We start from the raw sequence: 17,293 nt of genomic DNA on the forward strand, positions 1-17,293 counted from the left end.
CATAACATAGGAAAGAAATGGTTCTAGACATCCAGCAATAGACAGCGCTTGAAGGAGAGCAAGAAGGGAGACGCTATCAAAGGTTTTTTGGAGGTCCAGTGACGCCATATATAGAGGCTTAAGGTGGCGTTCGGGAATCAGAGAGAAGAGAAGAAAGAAGATATATATTCTCGGCACAGCTGTCTGAAGGGACAAAAGCTCTCTGTCTATAATCATGCTGTATATGTTGCTGAAGTCATTTAACTAAGATTTTATGATAGAGTCTAAGTATCACAGGGGAGATGGTAATAGGTCTAAAGTCTGATGCACAGCTTGAAGTTTCTTTCTTCGGAATGAAGATAGTTCTTGAAGCACGTAGGTATTTTGGTATTGCTTTACTGGAAAGGAGGATGTCCACTAAATCTTGAAGAATCTTCAACGGCACCTTCCAAAGCCTAGACACAGGAAAGTCATCAGGTCCAGAGGCAGAAAACTTGGATAGAAGAGCTGCTGTAATCTCCTGGATGGAGACAGGCTGGTATATTTGAATGGCAGGAATGGACCTCAATATCGTAGGTTGGTCATTGTAATCAGGGAAGTGTGGAGGTGGAGCAGAAAAGACTGTACTCCAGAATTTAACAAAATCATCATGTAGGTCTGCTAGAGGTGGAGGGGAAGCACCGTCAAGGATGGTTTTGGCACATTGCCCTCTATTCTTTTTATAGAGGGCCTGCATAGTTGCATAGGCCTTCTTTCTCTGCTTCCTATTTGCAAAGTCATTGTAGAATGAGACATAGGCTGATGTTGACGAGGCATGAAGTGTTCAGAGAATTCAACATGGAGGTAGTCATTCAACTGATCTGTGATACCCATTCCCAGAAGGTGAGTCTGGATGAGAGATTTTAGAATTTGATGGTTATATTCTGGAAGAGGAGGATCATCTAGAGCTGATATCAGTCTGAGAATCAAAGCCTCTTCTTCAACAGCTGGATGGTGGCTGGAAGATGGAGAGGCAGGGACAGGAGATATTACCTGTCCCTACCTGTGGCAGATGGGCTGCCAATTCTTGAACTAAGGCTTTGTAACTGGCTTTCTGTCTATGACACTTGATGGCATCCAAGGATCTTAATGGGAACACCTTAAACCTTGCAGACTCACATCCCCCATATACCACTTTTTGATATCAAAAAGATCACTACAGTTAGTAATTCTCTTATCCACACCAATAGTTTATAACCCAATTCTATAGTCTCCAATTTATGCAGCAGTTATTATACATTCATATGTATGTATAATAACTGTAGAATATATGTATACAGTAGAATACATTCCATGATGTATTCTACCAAAAGCCTTAGCAAAATTCAGTAGTATTATTATGGATCAATACTACCCCCCTTGTCTAACTCACTAGTAACATCATTATAGAATATGAGTAAGTTGCTACAACATGACCCTCTCTTAGTAAACCATTCTGTTCATTGCAAAGTAGAGCTTCTCTGTCAACCCATTTCTGAAATCTCTGAAATCTTCACCACACTCCTGAGATACTGGTAGGTCAGTAACTGTGTGTGTGTGTGTTAAAGCTTAAGTGCTAGGAAAAACTCATTATAAAAGTTTAATGGAGTGAAACAGCACTAGGAAATAAAAGTAGAATTTAATGCTTCCAGTATTTCTTCTCAGTTACAGAGACATCATCAGGAAGTGCACGATGAGACTTGTAACACACACGCACATGATGGTAGCACAAAACTAACTGAAATATATGGATGGAAAGACCAGAGTTCTAATTAGGTGGGGTCCTCTGTGGACATCTGTCAACGGCCTAGGATGTAAATTGGGATCTCGAAGTATTAGTGTTTCTCAAATTTTGGGAAGTTATGCAACCATATTTATTTAAATTAGTCTGATTTTTAAGAGCAGCAGCAGATTTTAAAAACAGTCTTTCTCTTCTAAATTTACTGTAATGGAGCATGATGGTCTTTTTCCAATTGATTCTGTGAGCTATATTCAAAGCATGGTCTGCAAGGCCAGATTGACCATAGTCATGATCATAACTGCAGATGTATTTTTTATGTTCTTCCATTCGGATGGTAGCTGATCTTCTTGTCTGCCCACAGTAGGCCAACTTGTAGGATATACATCTGGAAATGAGAGGGGAGGGAATTTGTCTTTAGTGGGGTGAATAAGGACAGCTAGTTTTAAATGGGACTTGAAAATGGTGCAAAGATTGTATTTTTTTAAGATTCTGGATATTTTTTCTGATGTGCCTTGGACATAAGGGATGATGATAAGGGAAGGAAAGAGAATGGACATAAGGGAAGGTGATAGCATTACTAAAATTTTTCTGAAGAGAAGGTCTTGGATTAGGAAAATGATTATTTTTTTGATATTCTGGGGACCTGTAACCATTAGATAGAAAAGTGTGGTGTATATAATTGAGTTCTGTGCAAGAGAGGTCTCGTTGGAAGAAATGTTACAAGCTCTATGGGTAAGTGGTTTTATGACAATATTGTTGAGAGGGGTGATAGCAAAGTTTGTAAATGTATTTGCCTGTGTGAATGGATTTCCTATATACTGAAAAGGACGCATTACCATTAAGTAGGTAAGTGACCAAGGTGTCTAGAAAGGCCAGACTATTATTAGCTTCCTTTTCCATAGTAAATTGAATTCTAGGGCAAAGGCTATTGAGGTAATGTAGAAAAGTATGTAATGTGTCTGGGCCATGTGACAAAATAGAAAAGACTTTATCTACATATCTCAACCAGATGAAAGGTTTGAGAAGGGCTGAGTCAAGAGTTTTTTTTTTTTTTCAAAATCTTCCATAAAAAATTGGCAAGGGGTGAGAGGGGATACATTCCTCATCTCTTCCTGGAGTTTATAGAATTCCTTGCTCATGTGGTCTTAATTATATGAATCAGTCTGCTGAAATAAGACAATATTTTGTCTTATTTCAGCAGAATGCTGAAATAAGACAAAAAATATGGATTGCATCTGTTTTTGTAAAATGTCTGGATTGGGTAACTATGCCATAACCACTGACCACTTCATCAAATGGCAGGAAATGGCTGTTCAACACATAATTTAAAAAATCTTGGAAAGATTTCCTTTACTAACTATATCTAAATAGAAATGATTATTTTAGTTTCTTGCATTCCTGATTCTTTTTTTTTTTTTTTCAATTTCTTTCATGTGGTAGATAATTATTTGAAAGATTAACGTTTGATTTATTCTAAAAATAGATGCTAAATTCAATTTATTTTAATAAACCATGTTTGTGTCCATTTGTGGTAATTCTTCATTTTTTCTCCAATTTTCCAGTCAGAAAATTGAAGGTGCTGTTATATGATGCTGTGCCAGAAGTCATTTGAGACACTAACCAATTCAAAGGTTGATTAATTGAATTAGCCAAGTTGATTTGAAAGTCAAATAATTGGTAAATGGTAAATGCTTGCTCACATACATAAGCTGCATATTTAACAGTAAGAATTCCCAAGTTTGCATCACCTGTCAGATCTCAGTTTCTTCTTTCCTTATGTATTGTACTTTTGTTGATACCCAACATGTGGCCTACAGCCATGTATGTGAGCCCTTCTGGACATTTATCTAGAATTTGCACTTTCTTGTTCAAATTCACCACTTTCTTATCCCTTTTAGGCATTTGTCTGTCACTAGATGCATGCACTTAGTTTAAAACCCATGAGTATTCATTTAAGCACAAGTAGGCTAATGCTCCCTGCAAAACTGAAAATGCACAATTTCGTTACCGGCAGTGTGAAAACATGAATCCACATTTGCAGAATACAGATTCTGCAAATGTGGCAACTCATCTATGTATGGATTATGTTACTACATTAGGACTGATATCAACATATGGAAGTATTCAATTTAGCTCTTTAGTTTAGACAGGTGATGTATAATCTTAAATAAATTCATTACAAGTCTGCAGATCCTTTATGTGAAAATAGGCAAGAACATTGAAAATTGTTGTGTCCTGAATAAGCTATGAAATGTTTATTATAAAATATTCAGGTCACAACCTTAAATACAACTAAGGCAGAGAATATGGAACATTGGCAATAGGATAAGTGTAAGCTGTTTACAAGTACAAAACACTTAAAATTTAGGAATTTCATGAATTTGTATAGTAAGCTTTTATAATTTTATATATAATATGTATTAAGTGTGAACCAGATATAGAGATCCATGTAAGCTGGCAAATCCATTTGAAAAGTAAGAGACTGTAAGAGTAGCCTACAACTAGGCATAGGTCTGAAACAGTGTTAAGATTTGTTTGCCCACGAGGCCGAGTAGATATCTGATTATGTTAAACTTAATGTGTAAATTGTGCTGTTGTGTTAACTGATGGTCACGTGTATCAGAATGGCATGATGATGAAAGCGGAGGGATAAGATTAATCTTGATCAAATTATCATTGTCTCTTAGAAGGGGTCACCCTGAGCAAGAATCCTTTCTATCCTAGGTATTAGCTGGTGCAGTAAAAAATAAATGTGTTAATACTTATAGGGTGAACTCCATCTGATTGTTGTGTGATAAATTGACGTTTAGAACATAGAGAGCCAATAAGACTGCAAAGATCCTAAGAAATAAATTAGTTTGATAAGAGACAAAAGACTTATGTGCATGTATGAGAGAGAAAGGAAAATTAAGTAAAGATTAGTGGTAAGCTTGCTATAAGAACTAGAACGAGGATAGAAAAAACATATAACAAAATATCAGTTGCATCCTGAATCGAGAACTATAGAACAAGTACAAACATTTCAAGTATTTAGACACTATTTTTTGTAAAGATGGCAGATATATGACAGTTGGCAAATCTGGTATGGTAGGAAGGCAACTGAATGAATTTATATGAAATAAGGGAGCAATTAGTCAAAACGCTAAACCAGCTACACACAAGCAGGAATTATGTGCAAACCAATTTTAACTTATAAATCCGAGCTGAGTTAGAAATAAAACACTTATCAAGACTAGAGACTACAGATATGAGAGTTCTGAGAAATGTTAAGAGTGAGAACAGATGGCATCAGTCGTAGAATCATATTAAAAACAAGGATATTAGGAAGAAACACGACATTGTTAGCATTCAGGAATCTGAGAGCAGAGCTAATCTCTTTACTTAAACAGAATGAAGAGGAAAGGTTAGTAAAACAAGTGTTTTTATTCAGGATGACAGGAAAAAAATCCCAGAGAAGCTGGGATCAGGCAGATTGATACTGTAAGTCTCAAATGGCCAAAATAAATCATATTGGAATCCTGACAGAGAACAGATTAATTTGGGAGAAAACTGCAGGAAGTGTGCTTTTTATGTAATACTATCATAATATGTTGGTACCCCTCCCTCCCGTTACATATCAAAAATTTTATGATATTTAGGAGTATAAAATTTTAGACATACCGGGATTTTTTGAAGATCATGTCACACACAGTATTAAATTTGAAGAGAATGAAAATATGGAATCAGCAAATAAGATGAAAGGCAAGAATAAGCAAATTGATAAGAACGGTGCCACAAAATTATGGATTTAAGAAGAAAGGGATAAAATAAAACAACTAAGAATACGTGATAAGTTAGCAGTATGATGGTGTGCTGGCTGTTTTGGAGAAATAACATCAGATAGTTGAAAATATGAGCTTGTCATGTGATTAACAGAATAAAGTGTTAACTCCCTTCAATTCCTTTGCAGGAATTCAAGGGACTTAAATCCCCTCATTATCTATATGGATCACATTATGAAGGAAAGTGGTATTAAACATGATATCAAAATTGGAGATGTTAATGTCAGCTCTTTGCTTTATGCGGACGATGTTATACTTCTAAATAAATCTGCTACAAGTCTGCAAGATTCCCTGACTAAATTGAATAACTGTTGCAATAGATATGGTATGAAGGTCAGCAATAAAAAGACAAAGACAATGAAAATAGGCAGAATCGTTGAAAATGTCAACTGCGTTGTGAACGCAGTTGACCAGGTGGATTTGACAGTAACAGGAAGTAATTTATTTAATTGCTGCAAGATTGCAAGGGCAAGATGATACTGTTTTTTTTTTTTTTTTTTTTTTTTTTTTTTTTTTTTTTTTTGTGTGTGTGTATTCAGCATATTGATCATTTCTTATAAATGCATTCAGTGTAATTTGCTTTCATTATCTTGGAAATAAATAATGATAATCTTATGAACTTAGGGATATGTTTTGATTGTAAAGCATGAAATATTTCATTGGTGGGATTTTTGTTTATAATCTTCTCAGTTTGAGGAATCTGCTTTGATTGTAAAGCATGAAATATTTTCTCTATGGAATTTTTGTTTATATTATTTTCATTTTTTATGTTTATCTTTGCTGTGGATTGTAAATAGTCAGTTATAGGAATATTACAATCATGGTGATGTTAAATTATATGTTAATTAAAATTATAGATAGTGGATCCAGTGTATGAAAGGAGGCTATCATTATTGGCAGTTAAATTTATATACAGTGCTGTGCCATAATATTTATATCACATGATGTTGATTTGTTTTAATAAGTTCTGTAGTTGAATACTGGTGGAAAAGACGATTTTGTATTTTGAATATTTAAATATATGGCTGATGACTTTGTAAATATTTTGGATATATGGAAATTTTAAGATTAAATGATTTCAATGTGTTATATAGCAAGATGGATAAGAAAAGTACAAGTAATTGTGGAGTTTATATTCCCATGCCATGTAGTATTCATAATTATGAAATTAATACCGACAAAAAAAAAAGATAATTTAACAAATCAATTACTAGTTTCGTATAACCATATTATGTACTTCTGATTGGTGCAATAAAGCATAAATATAAGAGGTATTAATATGAAAATTTCCAAATAACAAACCTCATTTGTTTAATTCATTCATAGTTGGATGCAGAAATGAGATATGAGCGTGGGTCATTGTTACAGGATATAACATTTTTTCTCAACCTAATTTATCCACATGTAGATCTGTTATGTATGCTGCCCAGAGATCATTTAATATCAGGCCTTGGTTTTTATTATGGGGTGCTTAAGGGTATCAGTTGTATAACTGAGAGGCAACCTCCACATAGTCTTTAAAGGAATGCAGAGAACCGACCAGGGCTTCTAACCTAATGCCCAATCCTCACCTTCTCATGGTGCACCCTGTTGGGTATCTACTTAGATACTGAGTGAACGAGGATGGGTTGGCAATTTGGGATTTAGCCAACCAAATTGTATTCTTATTGGCTTAAACCAAAATACAAAATGATGATACAACATGACAAAATTTCATGCCAGCTGGGGCGTTGCATGGTTAAACAAGTCTCCCCCGTTGTTTTCACCAGGGAACCAGGGTGAACAGCGAAAAGTCAGCTACTGGAACAACAAATCTGATAACACACCCCAACTCAACATCACCACAGTTAAAGATCAGTAGTATCAACCTAAGAAGCCTGAATGGCAAAGAAATGGAGCTAGCTGAGGAATTAGATAAGTACCAGATCGACATAATAGGGGGTGCTGAAACAAAAAAGACAAAAACTGGTAAGATCTTTTTGAGCAATAAATACAAAATATTATATTCAGGCAATGACAATTAAGGAAAAGAAAGAGTAGCCATAGTATTCAACACTAAATATGAGGCTAATTTTCTTGAATGGCAGGCAGTCTCAAGTAGAGGGATGTGGGCAAATATCAGAATGGGGAACTGGACAATGAGACTTATTTGTGCCTATGGTCATACAGAAGATTCTACTAAGGTAGAAGTGGAGGAATTTTTTGAGTCTTTAGAGAAAGCAACTGACAAAATGAAAAAGGAAAAGTTGGTCCTTGTTGGGGATCTAAATAGCAGAGTAGGAAATGATTGTCAGACATACAAAAATATTTTGGAAAAAGTTGGAGAAAAGAGCAAAGCTAATTTAATGGCAAATACCTGCTGGATTTCTGCTCAGGACATGGAATGGTTATTACTAATACCATGTTCCAACATAAAAATGTGCACAAATTCACATGGAGAGAAGAGGCAAGGAATAAGAAAAGTCTCATTGACTATGTTAGTGTTGATAGTGATGTTTTCCCCCTAGTGCAGGACACCAGAGTGTACAGAGGATTTGAAATTGGAAGTGATCATTATATATTCTTGAACAGGATAAAATTGAATTTCATATTGAAAAGAATGACATGTAAGAAAGTTTTAAAGCGAATAAAAGTTGAGCAGCTCTCAGATCTGAATTGTAGACTAAAATACACAAGGATTATTGAAGAAAAAAATGAAAGAGTTTGAGAACAGGAATCAAACCTTGGAGATTCAGTGGCAAGCCTTTAAGACAACCCTGATTGATTCAGCCAGAGAGGCATGTGGTGAGGTTGTCTGCAAGGATAGAAAAATTAGCTCCATGGTGGACACAGGAAGTTAAAGAAACGGTGAAGGAAAAGAAGAAAGCATATCAAAAGTTCATGTCAAATAAATCAGCTTGTGCTCTTAGAGAATACAGAGACAATTGTAAGAAAGCTAAACACTTTGTAAAATTAGCTAAACAAAATTCATGGGAGGATTTTGGAAAGAACATAGAAAATAAATATCAAGAAGGTGGCAAAATATTCCGGAGATTGTTGAAGAAGCTTAGAAATGGAGGAAAGAGTGCTGTAAAAGGAGTTAGAGATGATAAAGGTGATATGAAAACCATAGAAAAAGATATCCTTGAAGTATGGAGTAATTACTTCGAAAAATTGCTAAATGAAACAAGCAGTGATAGTACAGTGGTAAAAAACACTGCTTGTAAAAAACCAGGCATACAGTCAGGAATACATATCCATACTTGAAGTAGAAAAAGCCATCAAAGACTTGAAATGTGGAAAGGCAGCAGGAGTAGATGATATTCGACCAGAAATGCTGAAGTATGGTGGTATAAAAGTATTACAGTGGCTGCACTGCATAGTTCAGAAGGCCTGGACAGAGGGGAAAATTCCTAATGATTGGAGTAGAGCTGTCATAGTACCCATATATAAAAAGGGAAATAAAACTGAATGTGAGAATTACAGAGGTATTTCCCTACTGAGTGTTCCTGGTAAGATTTATGCCAGTATACTTGAGAAACAGTTGAGAAAAATTGTGGAAGAAAAGCTTGGTGAAGAACAAGCTGGATTCAGGCCAAATAGAGGTTGTCAGGATCAGATCTTCACTTTACGACAAATAGTGAAGAAATCATGGGAATATAACAAAGATCTGTATTTTTTAAGTTTTGTCGATCTGGAAAAGTCTTATGACAAGGTGCCAAGAGAGAAGCTATTCAATACGCTACAGTTATATGGTGTCAATGGGCATTATATCAAGCAATACTTAAGTCTGTATTTGAGTTGTAAGTCAGCAGTTAGAATTGAAGGCAGTACAGGAAAATGGTTTAATGTTAAATCTGGAGTGAGACAAGGATGTACATTTTCCCCTCTGTTATTCATTATCTATATGGATCACATTATGAAGGAAAGTGGTATTAAACATGATATCAAAATTGGAGATGTTAATGTCAGCTCTTTGCTTTATGCAGAAGATGTTATACTTCTAAATAAATCCGCTACAAGTCTGCAAGACTCCCTTACTAAATTGAATAACTGTTGTAATAGGTATGGTATGAAGGTCAGCAATAAAAAGACAAAGACAATGAAAATAGGTAGAATCATTGAAAATGTCAACTGTGTTGTGAACGGAGAACCTGTGTAACAAGTAAAACATTTCAGCTACTTAGGTATGATTTTTACTGAAGATGGCAAATTAAATATGGAAATAGACAACAGAATCAACAAAGCTGGTGTGGTAGGAAGTCAATTGAATAAATTCATATGGAATAAGAGAGAAAATTAGTCGGTACACTAAATTAGCTGTATATAAGACAGTGTTCAAACCAGTTTTAACTTATGGATCTGAGAGCTTGGTCAGAAGTAAAACACTTGACCAAAGACTAGAGACTGCAGATATGAGAGTCCTGAGAAAGATTAGAGGCATGAATAGATGGCATCAATGGCAATATCATATAAAAAACGAGGATATTAGGAAAGAACGTGATATTGTCAGCATTAAGGAATGTGTTAGCAGTGCTAATCTCAGGTGATATGGTCACTTAAAAACAGAATGTGCGAGGAAAGATTAGCAAAAGAAGTGTTCTCTGTTAGGTTGGCAGGAAAATGACCCAGAGGAAGACCAAGATACAGGTGGATTGATACGGTACAAAGTGCCTTAGACGATATAAATATAAGATCTGATAATGTTGGAGTCTTGACAAGTAACAGACTGATTTGGAGGAAAATTGTAGATAGGAAGTTAGTAATGATGTAAATTTTTCATGTAGTACCATCATATCCTGTACACCCCTTGAGGGTACATGGCAGGAATTTGATTATGATGGTGGTAAATGCCTGCTACATTTCTGTTCAGGACATTGATTAGTTATTACATGTTCCAACATAAAAATGTGACAAATTCACATGGAGAGAAAGAGAAGATACAAGAAATAAGAAAAGTCTCATTCACTGTGTTGAAAAAGTCTCATTCTCCTCAAAACTAAATTACTATTTAGTTTTGAGGAGAATAAAATTGAATTTCATATTGAAAATCTAAGTTTTGTTCCCTGGATGATTGTTTTAAATGGCTTAACTGCTGAACTTATTCCTATCGCTTAGTTTCTTTTCTTGTCTTTTCCAAGTGTTATGTACACATTCTTGAGAAATCTCGTTTCAGGTGCTTGCAGTTGAATGGATTTGGACATTAATGGCAATGATGCACAGCTGTAGGGTTTACTGGGACAAAAGCAAATATAAAGTGACAATTTTTTTTTCAACTATTTCTGTTTTACTTAATTAAAAAAAAAAATTCCTGTTTACCATGTTGAATTTTCCATCTGATATAATTCTGGGTACTGAGTTCCTCCAAGATTTTTCTTTTGACTGATAATTGATCCCACGTATTTAAATCTAGCTTCTTGTTCCTGAATTTTATCTTGATGCTTAATTGCATGTATTCTTTTCTTCCTGGCTCTGATAATGATATTTGTCTTGCCTTGGCACTGGATTTTAAAGAAATGTTGCCTAAACATTTTAATGTTCACATTTCATCTGTTTATTTCATGAAATGCTAATCAGAGGAGTGATATGTTTAATTCATTTTTCTGCTTTAGTTATATTCAATATTTCAGTATCTTTTATATATAAATGCTATTTGCAGTTTTTTAAGTAGATCTCTCTCTCTCTCTCTCTCTCTCTCTCAATGCTAACCCTATCTACATTTCAATTCTTGCATGCATAATGGCTCTAGACTTGTGACTTATTTTAGACTTATGTATGTGTGTGCATATATATACAGGGTGGTTCAAAATTCCATGTACAAACTTTGAGGGAAGGTAGAGAACATCAAAATCAATCATATTCACATAGGAAAGCATGACCCGAAATGCCACATGAAAGTGATAGGTGGCACTATTCGCCAGCGCTCCAGGTGAGCAATTGGGGTTTCCTCATTCAAGCTTTTGACGTCGTACCAAGAACATGCATCGTTTTACGAATGCTGAGATGGCAGACATGCACCTCGTTTACCATATTATGTATCCAATTACTATTGAACTGTTCAGTTATGCCTAATAAAGTTTTTTACACTACTTACTGCCTTGTGTTATTTCTGTATCTTTATGTCCCTGTTAGTACCTTCCAGTCGCTTTTCCAGTCATGCTTTCCTATGTGAATATGTTTGATTTCGATGTTATCTACCTCTCCTCAAAGTTTGTACGTGGAATTTTGAACCACCCTGTGTGTATATATATATGTCTAAAATCATATATATTTATTTATTGTAACTTAATTCTCTCTTTGCATATAAGTAAGGAGGATTCTAAGATTAACTCATGGTGGCCAAGTGGTTAGTGTAACTACTCCCCAACCAATAAGTTGTGTTCAAATCCTGCCATGGATGTTTGTGATTGTCTTGGGAGATATATTTCATTACCTGGTATGAGAACACTCCCTGCTTATTGGAGGGCTAAAGTGGCTTGAAAAAGTTCCATGTTTGGTCTCTAGAGCAGGGTTTGTGGATGGGGCAGAGGAAGATATATAAGATTAACTAAAATGAATATATTATGGAGAAACTTTAGGAATAAAAATTAGCATGAATTATTTTCTTCGCAAAATTTAATGATGTTAATATTATTAAGGTGCTCTCATATTATCCTCTTTCTGATTAGGTTGAATTTCCAGAAGCAAGAATTTATGAAGAAACTCTTAACATTCTCCTTTATGAAAATCGCACTGGTCCTGATATGGAATTAATGCAGGCTACTAGCACTCGAGGGGCAGTCACAATGGCAACAGCTACTTACACTAGTGATGACGAAGATGACAGAAAACCTCCTGGTGGTTCTCGTGAAAATCGTGATAGTTGTCACCTTAATCGGCTTCGCAGTACTAAGCAAACTAGCTAAATTCCTCCTGGATTAAATAAAATAACTTGTAAACTGTGTGTATGGTTTTTGTTGACCTCTCAGTGAAGGATATTTTATCTTTGTGATGACAAAGTTTGCTCAAGAGATCTGTAAATCCTGAGACTTGTATGATAGCACTGCTGGTCAGTCTAAAACTATTAATTTAGATGTTTCAAAATCTGTGTGCTGGTTTAGAGATGTTTCTAATTTAAATGTTTATAATACTTTTTATTGAAAAGCATTATTTAAGGTCACTTTCCAATTGAAAAATAAGGTTATCAACTTCCAAATTGTAATAGCTTTTATCTTAATGCGTAATTATTTACTTATGTGTTTTTTTACCTGGAATCATATTTTTTGTGGAAAAGAAAAATTACCATGTATTACTAGTTTATAATTCTAATTACAGTAAGGTGCATGACATTTGACTGGTGTTGGAGATGGATTACAATCATATGCTAGGGTTGAATTTGGGGGGGCACATTAGAGACATGTACTTGTATTTTGTTTACTTCTCTTGTAAGATAATATCACTAATGCTGTGAATTCATTCATTTTGCATATATTAATTATCATTTTGATGAAAGAATGTTTGATATCTGAAAATGATATATAGAACACAGGAATTTATTAGTTGTTACTCAAAAGAATAAATTACACTAATAGTTTCACCACCAGTTCTCTTTTAGGTGGTGAATCTAGGCAATGAAATTTATTTATTTAGGTAATGACTCATAAATTCCTTTCTGTGGATTATGATTTTATTAAAACTAATTTTGAAAGTAACACTGCACAATTCATTGTTGGCACTATCTTTCTACCACCCACTACACAGTATTTTTGTCTATTTAATTGCATGTATTTTCTGTCCTCTCTGCTAGAAGATCAGCACATTAAAATTATGGACTGTGCATTGAATTTTCAATCATTTTTTGCTAGCTTATGTTAATCTCTGTCTCACAAAAGATGGATGAGATTAACATTAAAAAAATTGTATGTTTTCAAGCCACCTTTCAGATCTTTAATAAACAGGGCAGTGTTCTGACACCAGGTGAAGGTGGTCTTGCACTGGGTGCTGCAGATCATCTTAATTTTAAAGTGAGATTCAAAACTACAGCATGATTTTTTTTTAAAAAAAAGTAAAATTCTTATTATCCACCATGACCATATTTGGAATATCCCATCCACTTCTGCATATCTCACTATACTGCCCCATCCACGTCTGCATATATCACTATACTGCACTGTGCAAACATGAAATATGATTAACTGCAATCAGAATTGCAATTTTCAGATATTAACTATTTTGTAAAATCTGTATAGTAAGTTCAAAACATGAATAATTATTAGTATTTTCCCTCTTATCCAAACAGAGAAAAAGTTCACAGCACCAAAATGAAAAAATATACATTTTTTTTTAAAAAGTAAATAAATAATAATAACAGAAGATTTAAACAAAGTATACGTCCATCCACTTGATAAATTGTGTAGTGGTGATTATGAACAAATAGAATGCTGTTAGTATTTGAAACTGCTGCACATTAATTGCAATCAGAACAATTCTGCATTGTTGGTTGCTTTATCATTGCTGATTTTTTAAAGCAATTAATGAAACGTTTGTATTATTAAACACTGATTTCTGTATACTTTTTAATACAATTTACTATTTCTGAAATTGTTTCATTTCTAAGGGCTTTTTCTGCTGATGCTGCTTTAGTTCTTTCAGCATGAAATCCATTTAGTTGTATTTTCCCATTCATTATCACAACTAGTGATTGTGCCTGCATTCTTGGGATGTAAAGAAAGATTTTTGACATTCACAATGATTTCAATTCAAAGTTTTAGTGATTTTGTTGCTAGTTTTAGCAATTTTGTTTCCTATAGTTCTTATCAGAAACAAAGTAATATCCAATAATATATATATATATAGAGAGAGACGAATGAGTTTAGTGATATCTGAAGAGAATCAAAATGTATTTACTCATGAATAAATATAGGGATCTTTCAGTTATCCAACCTTCAAATTACGAACCTGTAATTAACTGACCCTTGAATGGGGTTAATGTGCCAAATGTACAATTACATGGGTACAGCTCCAGTAATTGTACCTTCAGTTATTCAACCAGCAAATTATTCTCCTGTTGTGATTGGATAATCAAGGGATTTTTGTATATACAGTATATCTTAAATATATTTAATGGTAGAAATAAATTTACAAATCAAGATTGCCAACAGTGGTATGAATTTCATTACTTATCAGACTTATATAGGTGGATATTTTTTCTGGTTTGAGAATGAAGCATTTTTTAAAAGAGTTGAAACTAAAATAAATTGAACAACATGAAAAGAAGAAAAAAAAGCAAAGTATTTGATTACATACTAATAATACTCATTATATTAGCAAAGTTAGTGGTCCTCAAGGTAGAGCCTCAGAGGCAGACTCTACCTCAGAAACATTTTTAAGTTGTTTACTTTTTCATCCTGCAAGTCAAGTCTTATAATAGTTACCTATTTGAGCTTTTTAAACAAAATTGAAAAATTGGTTAGGAGGCTGATGTCATGTAAATTACTGTATATGTGAAATTCAAGAGTGCAAATTTAAGAATATTCTTAAATTTGCATTCTTAATCAGTTTTAAGTGAAATATCGTGTAACAGTATTTCTCAACTGAAATGTTAGTTCCATTTCATCTGTTCTTACTGACTAATGTAAACCACAAATTAACAGTCTCTGTATTTAGTATGCTGCAGATGTTTCAGATTAAATTCATAAAAATAAAGGTTGAGAAGCATATGTATATATATAACATCTTTCCTACAGAAGCCATATAAATTACCTACTGATATATTTGTGTTTGACTATTTATATTATACAGGTGGGGGAGGGGGGTCTGGAAAGTTCTGATATAACCACAAGAAAGAACGTATGAGGATATAAGAATTTGAGAACATAAGTTATCTTCTTCATAACTCTGCTACTAATCATATGTTCTTTCTGGTGGTTTATCAGTTGCTTTAATATCATTTTTGTTCTGTGTGTTTATCAGAACTTTACAGCCCCCTCCCTCCCTCATGCATATGCCAATTTTGGAAAAAAAAGTTATTGGTGTGTCATTAGTATGAAAATTCAGCATCCAGAAGGTTTATTATGAATGGGGAGGGGGGGTGGGGGTGGAAAGTTCTGACTAGAACAAAAATGATATTAAAGCAACTGATATAACTACAAGAAAGAACATATCTTAAAACCCTTTAATCCCCATGAAAATAGGGGTTAAAAGGATTTAAGTTTTAAATTACTTGGCTGAAACACGAGTGGCCTGTTATAGGCAAGTAATTTGGCTTCTTATGAACCTGAGTTTTTACCAGTGCATTCAGTTTTGCGTTTGCATTCCATTTTAATCGTAAAAAAAAACAACGAAACTAGCAGTGATAACAAGTGACTGAGCTAACTGCACGAGGCAATAAGGCTGTCAAAGACGCACCTGCGCAAAGCCGCAAACGTGTTCATACACGCTAGTAAATTTATTACGTAACTGTGAATTTACATAAGTCGCATGTTATGTAACTTGGGGTGTAACTGTATATATATATATATACTGAACTCCACCAGCACTATTGACGATTACCGACCAACAGCATTCTTAAATAGTTGCCTAGAACACATGGTGACCAAGTATTTTGCATATACACTGCATATAAGTGCCATTTACATACATACATATATCTGCATAAAGGATTCTAATTCAGTGGCCGATGTGTATCTTGTTCTATAACAGTTCACCAGTAAAGTAGTATTGCTACCCCACCAACCACTAGGTTGAAAGAAACACAAGGGGGATCTGGAAGTTCTGATAAATATCTAGAACAAATGATATTAAAGCATCTGATATAACCACAAGAAGGAATATAGCAGGATATAGGGATATACCCTCGTATTTGGTATGGTCATTTTCTTTTTTTTTTTCCTCTATTAATTCCACACGACCTATAACATGATGGTGCTATGTTGATTAGTATTTTATATTAACTTTTTGAGAGAGAAATTTCTTTTTTTTTTAATACATATAATAATTTTTTCTTGTAATTATTGTTATGTGTATTTTGGTTATTTTTTCCACTGTCATTTTTTTTTTCCAATGCACAACTCAAATTTTTTCTTTTGTTTTATTGGCATATAATGTTACTTTCATAAAGTCTGAAAGTACGTCACACAAAAGGAGAATGACAAGCAATACCCAGCAGATAAACACATCTTTTTATAAGAAGACTGCAGAATCTAGAATAAAACTATGTAGTGAACGGTATATATATTCAATGACATTCGCACTGGCATTCTTAGCTGATATCCTTGCATGCAGGGGTGTAGTCGGGGGGATGCCCTGGTACTTTTTTAAAACTATCAAAATTTTTAAATTCATTATAATAAATTATAAGAATTATAATAATGAGACTTATAATGCATCTCCAGCTTTCGATCAAAAAATACAGCTTGTTGCTCTTGTCATTTTCGTTTCAGAAAACAAGGCAATCTCTCTGCCATATAGCTGTCGTAACAATAATAAAAATAATGCCACTCTTCGTGCTCTGGATTTTTGTTTCCAAGGTAGAGCCCTGGCATTATTTCTTTTAGGACTACACCCCCTGCTTGCATGGGACTATTTTGACAATGAAAAAGTTAGAAATTCAAAGAAATATACCGACAGAAATCCTTTAACATATTACGAGTTACTTTAAGCTATGAACTACGTTATGGACTTTAAACCAGCGAGAATGACAATTTCAAATAAAGTAGACAGCCTTTGATCTGGCATCGAACAGCAAGAAGCTTAAGCAACAGAAAGATTTTGATAT

General features: G+C 34.2%; 1 protein-coding gene across 1 annotated transcript in view; it reads left to right on the plus strand.

Moving 5' to 3' along the window:
* Positions 1-15,288, plus strand: part of LOC150095658 (BTB/POZ domain-containing adapter for CUL3-mediated RhoA degradation protein 3) — a 119,074-nt gene extending 103,786 nt beyond the window's left edge. Inside the window, exon 6 of the mRNA XM_090410252.1 lies at positions 12,207-15,288. Coding sequence (XP_090266378.1) covers positions 12,207-12,443 — 237 coding nt within the window. The 3' untranslated portion in view covers positions 12,444-15,288. The remainder of the gene's footprint in view (positions 1-12,206) is intronic.
* Positions 15,289-17,293: the final 2,005 nt, after the last annotated feature.

This window comes from Typopeltis vanoorti, chromosome 20, assembly GCF_054136105.1.
Source record: "Typopeltis vanoorti isolate ZY-2024b chromosome 20, IOZ_Tvanoo_1.0, whole genome shotgun sequence".
Lineage (NCBI taxonomy): Eukaryota > Metazoa > Arthropoda > Arachnida > Uropygi > Thelyphonidae > Typopeltis > Typopeltis vanoorti.